Source organism: Bos indicus x Bos taurus, chromosome 6 (genome assembly GCF_003369695.1).
Source record: "Bos indicus x Bos taurus breed Angus x Brahman F1 hybrid chromosome 6, Bos_hybrid_MaternalHap_v2.0, whole genome shotgun sequence".
Classification (NCBI taxonomy): Eukaryota; Metazoa; Chordata; class Mammalia; order Artiodactyla; family Bovidae; genus Bos; species Bos indicus x Bos taurus.
The window spans coordinates 102,395,897-102,409,710 of record NC_040081.1 but is presented as its reverse complement, the minus strand read 5'-3'; the positions used below and the strand labels follow the sequence as shown (position 1 = coordinate 102,409,710).

The 13,814-nt window shown below is 53.7% G+C and overlaps 1 protein-coding gene across 2 annotated transcripts in view; it reads right to left on the bottom strand.

Annotated features, from left to right (window-relative positions):
- PPP2R2C (protein phosphatase 2 regulatory subunit Bgamma) overlaps positions 1 to 13,814 on the bottom strand; it is a 167,049-nt gene that overhangs the window by 48,831 nt on the left and 104,404 nt on the right. For both annotated transcript variants that reach the window (XM_027544990.1, XM_027544991.1), the window contains exons 2-5: positions 12,183 to 12,280; positions 9,588 to 9,753; positions 5,901 to 6,013; positions 145 to 322 (exon numbers count right to left, since the gene is read on the bottom strand). In XM_027544990.1, the coding sequence (XP_027400791.1) occupies positions 145 to 322; positions 5,901 to 6,013; positions 9,588 to 9,753; positions 12,183 to 12,280 (555 nt within the window). The remainder of the gene's footprint in view (positions 1 to 144; positions 323 to 5,900; positions 6,014 to 9,587; positions 9,754 to 12,182; positions 12,281 to 13,814) is intronic.

Genomic DNA, 13,814 nt, shown 5'->3' with positions numbered 1-13,814 from the left:
TTGTGAGCCAGGAGGCACCCCCCTGAAGAGGCGGAACAACGCGGCAGCCCCCCGAGCCAGCCCCTTACAACAGGCCAACTGATGCCTGACCCGGGTGCGCCCAGCCCATGGAGTCGGCGGCGGGGCTGCGGCAGGAAAGGATACTGAAGCTCCGGTCGGTGATGGCCAGGTGCCAGAGGTTGATGCGCAGGTCGTCCGCGGACATGTACGTCTCGCAGTCGCTGTTGACGGAGATGGAGTTGATGTGGTAGGTGTGGCCATTGGCGAAGACCCTCCGTGGGCTCACCTCCACCATCAGGTCCATGGGCTTCAGCACGGGCACCTGTGGGAGACGAGGGGCGGTCAGAGCTGGGGGCGGGGAGGCGGGGTTGGGGGGAGGGGAAGGCGATGGGGGAGGGGTGCTGGCAGGAAACATCCAGGGCTGCGTGATCAAAACGCCGGGAGTGTGGCCAGTGGCTGTCCATCCTGCGTGCGTCAGAAGTAAGCAGTGCCACGTGGCTATGTCCAACGTGCCAGCCTTGCAGGAATGCCTACCTCCTTTGCACTGCCTCCTGGGACTGGTTCTGACCCTGCTGTGTGACTTTGAATGAATGGTTAAACCCTCCTGCACCCCCAATTTCCTCATTTCTAAAAGGGAAGGAGAAGACCCTGTGGCAGAGCCAGATTGTCCACCAAACATTTGTGTTCCCTTATTTTTGGCGGGGGGAGGGGGTTGGTGCTCCAAAATCACTGCAGATGGTGACTGCAGCCATGAAATTAAAAGACGCTTGCTCCTTGGAAGAAAAGTTATGACCAACCTAGAAAGTTTATTAAAAGGCAGAGACATTACTTTTCCAACAAAGGTTCATCTAGTCAAAGCTATGATTTTTCCAGTAGTCATGTATGGATGTGAGAGTTGGATTATAAAGAAAGCTGAGTGCCAAAGAATTGATGCTTTTGAACTGTGGTGTTGGAGAAGACTCTTGAGAGTCCCTTGGACTGCAAGGAATCCAACCAGTCCATCCTAAAGGAAATCAGTCCTGAATACTCATTGGAAGGACTGATGCTGAAGCTGAAACTCCAATACTTGGGTCACCTGATGCAAAGAACTGACTCATTGGAAAAGACCCTGATGCTGGGAAAGACTGAAGGCAGGAGAAGGGGATGGCAGAGGATGAGATGGTTGGATGGCATCACCGACTCAATGGACATGAGTTTGAGTAAACTCTAGGAGTTGGTGATGGACAGGGAAGCTTGGTATGCTGTAGTCCATGGGGTTGCAAAGAGTTGGACATGACTGAGCAACTGAACTGATATTGAACTGATCATAGGGAACTGGCTGCCCAGACAGGGACTACATTTCCCAGCTGCCCTTGCAGCTGGGTGTGGCTACATGACTGTTCTGACCAATGGGGTGTGAATACAGTGATGCCCCGCACTTGAGGGCCAAGGCAGTTAAGAGGCAGCCGTACCTTCTCTCAAAGAAGGCGATGGCACCCTACTCCAGTACTTTTGCCTAGAAAATCCCATGGAAGGAGGAGCCTGGTAGGCTGCAGTCCATGGGGTCGCTAGAGTCGGACACGACTGAGCGACTTCACTTTCACTTTTCATTTTCATGCATTGGAGAAGGAAATGGCAACCCACTCCAGTGTTCTTGCCTGGAGATCCCAGGGACGGGGAGGCCTGGTGGGCTGCCGTCTGTGGGGTCGCACAGAGTCGGACATGGCTGAAGTGACTTAGCAGCAGCAGTACCTTCTCTGCCCCTTTCCCCGTCCACAGCCGGAAGGTGAGGATCCAAGCTTTAGGGATGGAGGCACAGAGGATGGAAGGAGCCTGTGTCCCTGTAGGAAAGCGGTGTGCCATCCAGCATGCCCAGCCAGAGCTTTCCATGAGTGAGAAACACATTTCTGTGTGCTCTGCCCTGGAATGCTGAGGCTGTGATAGCCGCCAGTGTTAGCTGAACAGGTACGAACTCCCGGAGACACTGTCAGATAGCATGCCTTTGCTTCCCTCCATGCCCTTTGCCTGGAATGTTCACCCCTTTGGGACACCTGTGCGTGCTAAGTCACTTCAGTGGTGTCTGACTCTTTGCGACCCTATGGACTTTAGCCCACCAGGCTCCCCTGTCCATGGGATTCTCATAGTGAACCCCAAATCCTCCTGCAAGATCTGGAGTTTATAGCCCCTTGGATGTGCAGCCTGCCTGCTTGGGTGTCACACCCTTGCTCACCCCTAGCACGCTGCACACACTGCACCATTCTTAGGGCTCTCAGCATGCACTGCGGGGTGTGTTGGGCAGGACCTCCAGTTCCAGTAAACCGTGAGGTCTTCAAAGGTGCAGACAGACAGGCACGGCCTCGTTGATGTCTCCCAGTCCTGGCCCAGACCCGATGTCCAGGAATTGGACATTGCCATCCCCACATCACCAATAAGAAAACTAGATGCCAAGATGAACCAGACTTCCTAAGATGCGGAGGAAGAAAATGACAGAGCCAGGGCCAGAAGTCAGGTGTGACTGCCCCCGAGGGTATCACCGTGCAAAGGTGTAGACCTGAAACCTGACTGCCGCTTCAACCCTGCCCGGCCGCTTACTGGTGTCACCTCCACTGCAGATTTCACTTCTCTGGGCCTCACTTTCCTTATCTGTAACCAGGGTGATGCCAGTGCCTGCTCAGGGCATCCAGGAGTTAATGCAGGTCAAGTGTGCCTGGAACATCCCTCGGTACACAGTACCCTCCTCCCCCTTCCTTGGGGTGTGGCCAGGGGTGGCCAGGCCAGGGCTCACACGGCCACAGTTTCCAGAGTGGGTCCTGGGCAGTCGGGGGGGGTGGGGGGCGCTGCTGTAGGGGTAATGGAAATTGTGTCCGAGAGAGAGGCAGCGAGGCCAGGCTTGGAGTGAGGAATACAGCAGATTTCAGTGAAGGGCAATGCAGACCTTTGGCAGCTAACTGCAGGGCTCCTGAGCTCCAGGAGCAAGCACTAGGTGTTAATAGAAAGGCATGATGACTCCCATCAGAAGTGGGAGGGGTCAGGTGATCAGGGGTCCGCTTCTTACACTCATGTGGGAGAAAAGACAATAGACTGAGTATGTGTGTGTGTGTGTGGGGAGGGGGTGGTTTCAGGTAGTGGTATGTGCTCCAAAGAAAAATAAAACAGCTGAGGGGGCAGGATGACAGAGTAGAAGGGGCTGAGCTAGGTTGGAAGGGTGACCAGGAAGTGATGTATGGGATCGGGTTGAGACATGCTGTGGGGATTGAACCTGAGCTCATGTGGGACCCAAGAGAATCTCCTTGGCCCAGGGGACCTTCGCTGACCCCGCCTACCCTTGAACCAGGCCTGGGGCTCCCTGGGACTCCCACAGCCAGTAATCCCTCATCCCAGCAACAGTGTTTCCCCCTGACAACCTCAGAACAGGTCACCCAGTGCTCCAGCCAGACACTACCGCCCTCAGACCAAATTTCAAAGTTGTTAAGTAAAGAAAGGAGAAGAAGAAGGAAGAGATAACTGCTGTGAAGGCCTGAAAGTTTCATGAATAAAACTTTCTCCCGTACCCCTACCCTGTCAGAGGGACAGTCTAGTCAAGATGAGGGGCAGGAAGACAGACACATGATCAGTAAGGACAAAGTAGTGTGGGACACAAAAGGCCAGAGTGGACAGAGAAGGATAAGGATTTATCTGGCTTGTGTAGAAAAGGCTTTACAGAGGTGGAGGCTAATAGGGTTTTAAAGGATGAATAGGAGTTCACCAAATAGGGTAGAGAAAGGCCTATCTGTGTGTCCCTGTGTCACAGAGCTGACTTCCAGCTTGGGGGTGACTACATGTCTATTTCCTTGGAAGGCTGGGTACATTTAGAGGATAGGAACTCAGTCTCACCTTGCCCAGCTCTGGGACCCCGGAGCACAGGGCTTAGCACAGAGCAGGCTCTCAGTAAATAATAGCTGCCTCCAGCATGAATGGGCCAGGTTAGGTGGAGGGCTGTACAGGGTTGGGGAGACTTGGGTGAAATGGGGAGGAGAGAAGGTGAGAGGCTGGATAAGGAGAGACCCAGGCAATCAGGTTCTTTCCCTCTTTCTTCTCCTCCAGCCTTAGTTTAGAGTCGACTGCCAGCTTGGGATATGTGTGACATGCAGAGAAAAATCTCAGACGGTGGGAGAGAAATAAACAAGATTCCCGTGGGCCACTGGCTTCGCGCAAATGCCAGGCCAATCAAGAGGTGATAATTGCATCCTCCCTCCAGATGAAGCCCTCATAAACTTTCTTGGGGTTGGGAGGTGAGGGGGGCAGGGGGCACCCTCACTTCTGTTATTCAGCATCAAAGCTAATTGGCTTCCCCTCTTTCTCAGAATTTATGTGTGCAATTTTCCAATCATTTAGAGACCAGCGTGTTTAAGCATTTATTCCTCCTTCTGGGGACAACATTGATTACCATTTCATATTTATGAATACACTGGGCAGGCGGCTGCTAAGTCGTGGCAGAAAAAATGGGCCAGCATCTCCAGTTTGCTGGTGAGGAAACTGAGTCACAGAGCAGGGGAGTGCCCGTGGCCACTGGAGCAGCAGTGGGTAGCACCACCTGGTGCCAGGCTGTACCACTGCTTCTCGGAGTGTCACACACGCAGAGGGAAGGTAAGAACCCAGGGATAAAGCATTCTGTGAGATGCAAACTTAGCACATCTCAAATAGGCCGAGGAGAGCAGTCACCTCTTGATGCTGAACCTCACCCCGTCTTGGGGCTCCGAGGTCCCCTCCCTGAGCAGGACCTGCCCCAAACTTAGACCAGATCCGAACTCAGGTCCTTCACTGCATGGCCAGGCACACAGCAGGTGCTCAATAAGTATGATCGAATGAATGCATCTGGGATCACTTCCAGCAAACACATGGGTGACTGAAAGCACCCACTCTCGTCCTGGCATGGTTCTGGAAGTCAGGGAGGGACAAGGTGGCCTCCGTGTACTTCCCGCAGGAAGCCGATAACCGTGCCTGTGACTCCGCCATGAGGCAGGGACCTAACTTCCCTTTCACGAAGGAGACTGCGATGCTGACTCTGGAGCCAGACTTCCCTAGGTTTGGATCCAGCTCTCAGTTTGCTCGTCTGTAAAATGGGGATGACAATCATGTACCCACTCTACAGGAGTTTGCTGAGAACTGTATGGGTTTTTATAGCCAGAGTGCCTGGGAGACACACGCTCTCCACGAAGTGTTTGTTCTTGTTCCAGATGGGGAATCAGAGGCCCGTGGAGGCTGAGAGCCCTGCCCAGGGTCACCCCAGCAGGAGGCGGTGGAGGCAGGACTTGAACCCAGGTCCTGCGACTCCAGAACTCCTTCATATCTCACAGCCTCTCCGCTGAGAAAGATGAGTCCTTTTGCTTTTAGTCGAGTTGGGAGCAAGAGTTTGCCTTCGCATGGCTCTACCACCTGACCTTCCTGGCTGCTCTCACGTCAACAGCAATCTTTGCAGCTGATCCTTTGTAAAGGCGGCAAATATCGCAGGTTCCAGGTGCCACTCTGCCCCTTGGCAAAGGGCTTGGAACCCACAAAGCTCTGCTCATGGGTTCTCTCGGCTCTGCCCCTTGCTCTGCTGAGTGGCTTTGGGTGAGTCACTGCCTGTCTCTGGGCCTCTGTTTCCCTCTCTGGTTAATAAGGAGTTAGAGGACGTGCTCTCCACCTCGGGTGAAACTGAGAGTACTTCCTGGAGACGCATCACCTCCCCTATCGTCACATGACTTCTAGAAGGAAGACGATCTTTGCTGGGGAGGAAACCAAGGACACCCAGCTAGTGAGCAGCCCAGCTGAGGTTTGGGATAGGAACCCGACAGTGATTCAGATCTCAAAGGCCCTTCCCGTTCTGAGATCCTCGCTGTGTAATAAACAAAGCACAGACTGCTCCCTGCTGCGGGAACCCACCCTGTGCGACGTCTTACCTGCAGTGACGTCACCGTGGACAGGTCCTTAAGCTTCCCCTCCTCGTCTTTCAGGTTATAACCCTCGGGCCTCTTATCACGTTCGGTAATCTTCCATAGTTTGATAGTTTTATCTTTAAAGCCAGAACAAAGTGAAACAGGACACATGATGAGCACCGGCATGGAAAATGAAGGACCTGCTGAGCCCACTAGATAAGGATGCATCTACCCACAAGTGGCTTAACCTTATCCTGTTCTTGGATGTACCGTTGTTTTTGTTTAGTGGCTAAGTTCAGTTTGACTCTTTGGTGACCCCATGGATTGCAGCTCACCAGGCTTCTCTGTCCATGGGACTGTCCTGGCTAGAACACTGGAATGGGTTGTCATTTTCTTCTCCAGGGGATCTTCCTGACTCAGGGGTCAAACTTGAGTCTCCTGCATTAGCAGATGGATTCTTTACTGCTGAGCCACCTGGGAAGCCCTCTTGTATGTGTAGGTTCTTTCTAATTTAATTCCTTCTCTAAACTGATGTGCCCATCTTTGCTAAGGGAACATCTGTAACCATGCTCTGCTGCTGCTGCTGCTAAGTCACTTCAGTCGTGTCCGACTCTGTGCGACCCCAGAGACGGCAGCCCATCAGGCTCGCCTGTCTCTGGGATTCTCCAGGCAAGAACACTGGAGTGGGTAGTTCCTCACAACTGATCACAAAGGTGATACTGCTGCGTCAAAGGGCATGGCCCTTTCAAGGGCAGTTATCAGTCTCTCAACTGATTTCCACAAAGACCATCCTAACGAAGCTTCCTGCTCTTCACCCTTCATGGGCAGACCAAAGAGGGTAAGTGAAGTGAAGTGAAGTCGCTCAGTCGTGTCCGACTCTTTGCGACCCAATGGTCTGTAGCCTACCAGGCTCCTCAGTCCATGGGATTTTCCAGGCAAGAATACTGGAGTGGGCTGCCATTTCCTTCTCCAGGGGATCTTCCCCACCCAGGGATCAAACTCGGGTCTCCCACATTGCAGGCAGACGCTTTACCCTCTGAGCCACCAGGGAAGCCCTATGTGGTTTCCTATTTCTGAGAAGCACCTCACCCATCCAGAAACTCAGCTCTCCCGAAGCCTCACTTTTCTGGAATCCTGCCAAGAACATCAACTTCACCAGCTGTGATGGTTCACAGTAGGCATCAACGTGGCTAAGCCACGCTACCCAGATATGTGGTCAAACGTGTGGCTGTTGCCCTGAAGGTATTTTTAAGATGACGTTAACATTTAAATCCATAGAGTAAATTATCCTCCACAGTGTGGGTGGGTCTCCTCCAATCAGCTGAAGGCTTTAGCAGAAAACAAAACAAAACAAACCAAGGTCCTGGGAGGAAGAGGAAGCTCTGCCAGCAGACGGCCTTCAGATTTGAGCTGCAGTATCAGCTCTACCCTGGTCTCCAGCCCACCTGGCAGACTGGGCACCTGCCCGCCCCCACAGTCGTGTGCACCAATTCCTGAAGATAAACGTCTCCTTGTATATATATGGGCTTCCCTGGTGGCTCAGACGGTAAAGAATCTGCCTGCAATGCAGGACACCCAGGTTTGATCCCTGCGTTGGGAAGATCCCCTGGAGAAGGAAATGGCAACCCACTCCAGTATTCTTGCCTGGAGAATTCCATGGACGAGGAGCCTGGCAGCTACAGTTCATGGACTCGCAGAGTTGGGCACAACTGAGCAAATAACACTATGTATCTATATCTGTATCTACATCTATATCCATATCTCTGTCTACATTCATACACAAACACACACACACATACACACACACACATTCATCCTGTTGGTTCTGTTTCTCCAAGAACCCTGACAAGTATGGCAGCCCAAACCATCACTGCCATGTTGATGAGAAGCAAGGGGAGAAAACTGGTATCAATTAAACACTTGACAGGTACCCAGGGATGGGCTAGGGAGGAAAGGATGAAGCTGGGATTCAGAACCCGGGGCGAGGCGCTTGCAGGGCGGAGGTGTGAGGGAATTCCTGGAGCCGACCTTTCCTCCAAAGAGGCGGGAAGAGAATGCCACTCACTGTTATATGATGTAAAAGAAAAAAGCAGCACCTGAAGGAAGCTCTGTTGCCTGCCCAGGTCGAAGCTTGTTATGATCTGATTTCCTTTTATTCTCCCAATAACCCCACGAATCAAGAACAGCCATTGACTTTAGAAGGGGAAGCGGCAGGGCCAGGGTGTGAACCACATTAGGGGCCCCTGCCCCGGGTGACCTGTCCCGGGGGTGGGGGACCTCCCACTACCTCTGTTCCAGCACCTGGGAAGGGCCCCTCTGGCTCAGAGACAGGGGTTTGCTGAACTTGACCCCATGCCAGGCACCCCTCAGGGGACACAGACAATCAGAATGGCAGGAGCCCCAGAGAGCAAGCCCTGGGGGGTCTGCAGGAGTGGGAAAGCCCATGAGAGGGACACCTGGCTTGGCTGAGAGGTCATGGAAGGCTCAGTGGGAGGCGACACCCAGCAGAGGCCTGAGGGATGAGAAGGGGATGGGCTGGGGGGTGCGGAGAGGACCAGCGTTTGAGCGCAGAGGTGGGCCAGTGGCTTGAGATTGATGGGTTTCAGGGAGGCTGTAAATGCTGCCCCAAGGAGTCTGACTCCTTCGGGGAAGCAGATGACATCATCCTGCAAGACTCACCCACTCTGGAGCAGTACTGGCTGGTCTTGGGGTGCTGGGTGGGCGACACCTCCTTCCACCCTCATTGTAACCCCAGAGGGAGTCCAGCTGAGCAAACAGGATCAGAGAAGTGAGGCCACTCTGCAACGTCCCCAGGCTGGGACAGAGTCAGGCCTGTCTTAACCCCCACCCCAGGCAACTTTGAGCATGGTGAGGTAAAGGAAGATGAACAGGGGGATGTGAATGTGGGAAGGGGCGCCTCTGGCCCCAGGTCCACCACTGGGCAAGGCAAGATGGCACCAGGAGCCACACCTCCGAGTGGACGGCCGTGAAGCAGCGGTCTGGCCTGGAGCCTCCTCAGGGGCCTGGCGGGGGCACGGGCCGTCTCCCAGAGGTGGATGGCGAGTGGCCAGGACACCAGTGCTCCTCCTGCACCAAGTGAGGACCCCCACCATCTAGTGAGACCCCCTGCTCTGGGGTGATCTGGGATTCTGGGCGGGGGGGGTGGGAAACAAAGAGGTAATTTTGTATCAAGTGTTTATTCTTTATCCTGACCTGGCCTCCTTCGTCCACCCCCAGATTATTCACAGAGATGTTCAAGGCGCTACTATTTACAGCTGCAGAAATAAGCCCATGTCCAACCTCTTCCACGGGAAGAGGCTGAGCAACCATATTCACTGCATGAAACTTACCCGCTGCTCAAAATATTATTTTTTTTAGGAGTTCTAAAGACATAGGAAAATGCTCACAATATAAAGTGAGGTGAAAAGTGACCCTTGATGGTCAAGGGCAGGCATGCATACACACACGCGTACACAAGCACACACACACATGCACACATACAAGCCCAGACCACAATATAAGTGAGGTGAAAAATGGCATTTGATGACAAGAGCAGGCATACATACACACGCGCACACACACACACACACATGTACACAAATGCACGCGCACACACACACACATACATGTACACAAATGCACGCACACACACATACACATACATGCACACAAATGCACACGCACACACTCAGACCGGCCCGGCCGCCTCACCGTTGGTGGACAGCAGGGAATGGGCTGCATTCTGCTGCGGGAGCCACTTGATCTTGTTGATTTTCTCCTCTATCTCCAGACTCTTGAGATAGTCGAACTCTGGCTCGTGGCTCTGGAAAGTGCTGTAGACGTCATACTCGCCCTGGCTGTGTGGCGCATTTTTGCTCTGCAAGGAAACCAGACCCTGAGCTCCAGGATGGCAGGGTGGGTGGGAGCTGGCCAAACCCGCACAGGGCCCGGCACAGCCATGGCCAAGGCCAAGGCAACTCCGTTTTTAAAATGTCCAATACCTTGCTGTGCAGCCCTGGCCCAGCCCCGTTGCCCGCTAAGGGCAACAAGTAAGAAGAAGGGCAACCAAGGGAGCCCACGTTTACTGAGCACCTACTATGCACAGGACACTAAGTGCTTCTCATGCCTCCTCTTGTTCTATCCTTGATGCCCCTCCATGATGGGCACAACTCCTCCCACTTTATAGATGAGCAAGTGGAGGCTCAGAGGTGAATTGACCCTCTCCCCCAAGGCCAGGTGTCCACAAAGTGGTGTCACTCACTCCACTGAGGTCTGTCTGGCTGAGGTCTGACCTGGTCCTTACATCCTTGGGTCTAACTCAGGCCTGGCTTGAGGAATGAATGAATTTTGGAGCAGAATCAACATTAGGGCAGAACATCCTGCAATGTCAGGCATAGGGATAGACTGGGATAAGGTATTCTCTCCCCCAGGCACACACATCAACTTTCCTGAGTGGGTCCCCTCCCGGTTTAGGCAGCCAAACTTATTAGAATAAGGACCAAATAGTGAGCTGGTGAGTCCATCGCAGGCACTAGGGACCACTTCTTGGTAGATGATTCAGGCTTATATGACAACATGAAACTACGACTACTTGGGAGCAAAGTAAAGAAATTCAACCAAGCACAACTTCAAGTTTCCTGCTGGCCTTTTGGGAGTATCTATTTATATTTCTTTTCCTCTTTTACTTTTGGAACGCTTTAGTGTTCTTGCCTAGAGGATCCCAGGGACGGGGGAGCCTGGTGGGCTGCCGTGTATGGGGTCGCACAGAGTCGGACACGACTGACGTGACTTAGCAGCAGCAGCAGCGTTCTTCAATATTTTTGCCTCTCATTCACTTCATCTCCTATCAGCACTGGCTATGGCAAAGGCCAGTGGGACCAGAATTAAGAAAAAAATTAAAGGAGAAATATTCAAAACTGAGAAACCTGCCTCTGCCAGTTTAATTTCTTTCTGCAGTTTGGCATAAACAAGATGACTTCGCAATCCCCAGTGGGGGCCTCTGATCCTTCTCATGAATCAAAAGTGCTCGAGCCATAACCAAGTCCCTGCTACCTGCCTTCTGGCTATGCGTCCTTGATAAGATGCTGCAAACCCTCTGAGCTCCAGTCTCCCCATCTGTAAACTGAGGATGGTAACAGCACCGAATGGCACCTCTAGGGTGGTGGTGAGGGAGGGTTATGGGAATGAACGTGGGTGAAGGCAGACTTCAGGGCACCTCGGCGTGGGGACAGCGTGGGGACAACGCTGAGGGACTGGAGGGAGGACAGTGATCCTTCAGCCCCTCTGCCATCACCTCTTCATCCTTCCCTCCAGCCCCCTGGTCCCCTTCTCCTTCTTGTCTGGCGTCTCCTCTCCCCCTCCCCCTCCCCCTCTCCTCACTGCCTTGGTGTTGGACTATCCTGTCTTCAGCATCTAATCCCAACCCTCTCTGGGAAGCAGGGTGCTGTGTGTGACCGACAGACCACACCCAGTCTTGCTTTCTACTCCTGGACTTTGCTTACTGGCTGGGTGACTCTGCAAAGGTTCTCATTTATGAAATGGGGTTTCGGTCCTCACCCTTGGAGGTGAGCAGTGAAGAGTAAATGGGAGAAGCATCTGTAGTGTCTGCACGTAGTAGGTGCTCAACAAATACGGCCTCTGAACCACCAGGTTCTTCCAGTGGTTCAAAAACATGCCTCCAGGCAGGCTGTTCCAGACAACAGAACTCACTAGGGCAAGGCCCCGCACTGAGTCAAATCATCAGCCCTAGACGGGGGGGCCGGCCCACAGCTGTGGAAGGTCCCTCCTCCACTCCACCCAGCTCTGGGTGAGACAGCTCCAGCTCACACAGGCAGTGCTGTAATTATTCGCTCAGGCATGTCTCACTCTTTGCAATCCCGTGGACTGCAGCCCGCCAGGCTCCTCTGTCCATGGCGATTTCTCCAGGCAAGAATACTAGAGTGGGTTGCCATGCCCTCCTCCAGGGGATCTTCCCAACCCAGGGATCGAACCCAGGTCTCCCACATTGCAGGTGAATTCTTTACTGTCTGAGGCACCAGAGAAGCCCACACAGGCAGAGGGCAGTTTACTCAGGAGTCTGTTTCTCCAGGGTCTAGGACGCAGTGACCACGCAGCACAGGGGGCTCAGAATATGGTGCTCTGAGCGGACCAGGTGGATTCCCTCCCTGAGACCTGCCGGGTCCCATCCCTGCATGCCAGGACACCCTTTCCTTCCAGCCCAGGCACCCCGGTGGAGTGCTGCGTGTGGCACCCTGTGGGTTAAAGCCCAGGCTGAGTAGCCCTCCCTCCCACCAGGCCCCGCCGCACCTCTGGTTCCCGCTGGAAGATGACAACTCGGCCACCCTTGTCGCCTGTGGCCAGCAGCTCCCCAGTGTGGTTGAACTCGACGGTAGAGATGATATCGGCTGTGGGGGTGGAGGGTGGGGGCAGAGACAGGAGGGCGTGGCTCATTAGGACCCAGTGATGTGCAGGTGGATGAAACTGCTCCCTGCCGCCCCCCAGGGCCCCCATTGGGCAGTAAGAGCCCTGCCTGGGGCCCCCTCCCCCTCCCCAATGGCTGTAGGGCCGAGACCTGTTCATGGGAGACTTTATTTCCTTCCTCCTCCCCTTCCTTTCAGAAACAGTTGAAAGGGGGCGCTGTATGTGCAGCCAGGTGACCCGGATGCAAATCTGAAACTCACTAGCCCGACTCTGGGGGCCACAGAGACTAACTGTAGCCCTCCCTGCTCCCCACTGAGGTTCCCAGGAATGGGACTCCCATCATCATCACATTCTTGGCCTGGACTCTGCATGCACCCAAAGCCTTGGTCAGGCTTCGGCACAGTGGATCTGCTTTCAAACAAACTGCAGAACTGACCGCTCCTCCTGGCGGTGGCCCCAGGTGGGCACTCGGCCGGTCCCTTGGCTGGTATCCCTCCTCCCCTCCTCTCGCCCATGTTGTGTTCTCCTTAGAGCGGCTGGGGAGAGGGCCAGCCTTAAGGCTCGAAAATCATGAGGTGCTTCTGCTCAAACCCCCTCCTTGCATCATTTCCTACTCCAGCGATAGCAGTTCCATTCTCCCTCTGGCTTGGGCCTGAGCCTTGGGATCGCCCTGACTCCTCTCTCTCACCCTCCATGTCCAATCCTATTGGCTCAGCCTTCAAGATACACCCATATTCCATCATTTCTCCTGCCTCTTGCCTCGAGGACCGTGACAGTCTCCTATTGGGGCTCCTCTATTTCTCCCAGCCGGACACAAGTTGGCCCTGACAGAGCAGCCAGAGGGAGCCTTCTCAGAACTTTCTAGAGGCTCCCCACTGACAGAAGACAAAAGTATCAGAATGTCTAAAGCCTTGAGTGGCCTGCAGCCCCCAGAGGCAGGCCATATCAGGAGCCCAAACCTTCACCCTGTCCTGTACCTAATCCTGGCACTTGACAGGGTACCACCCACTGTGACTGGCTTTGGCCTGTGGGATGCCAGCAGACAAGCAATTGTTCTGAGTCTCTGCTGCTTCCTGGAGCAGGACCTGCCCAGGCCTGCAGCACAGCCGTCCTGCTCACCCAGCCCAACTAAGCCTGGGGGACTGGAGGGCCTGGTGGTCAGGACTCCCAGGTCTGCACAGTGAGGTTGAATCTCACCTTTATCTGGCACATTTCTGAACTAGCCACTGTGATTTCTGTGGAGGCCAGAAGCAAAGACAAGAAAGAACTTTAACTTCCTGCGTAAATTTTGATCATTCATCATTCCTTCATGTTACAGTCCCAAACCCTTGGCAGATGTGTGATAACCAGTGTTTGTTGTTGAATGCTCCATGTTTTAACTCAGCACAAGGTAAGGAACCCCCTCATCCTCCACTACTCTCAGCCAAGCTCTTCCATCCCAACTCTGGGTTCCTTGCCGATTCTCAAAATACCAGTTACCTTTTGTCTCAAGACCTGCTCTCTAACCTCTAGTGGTTT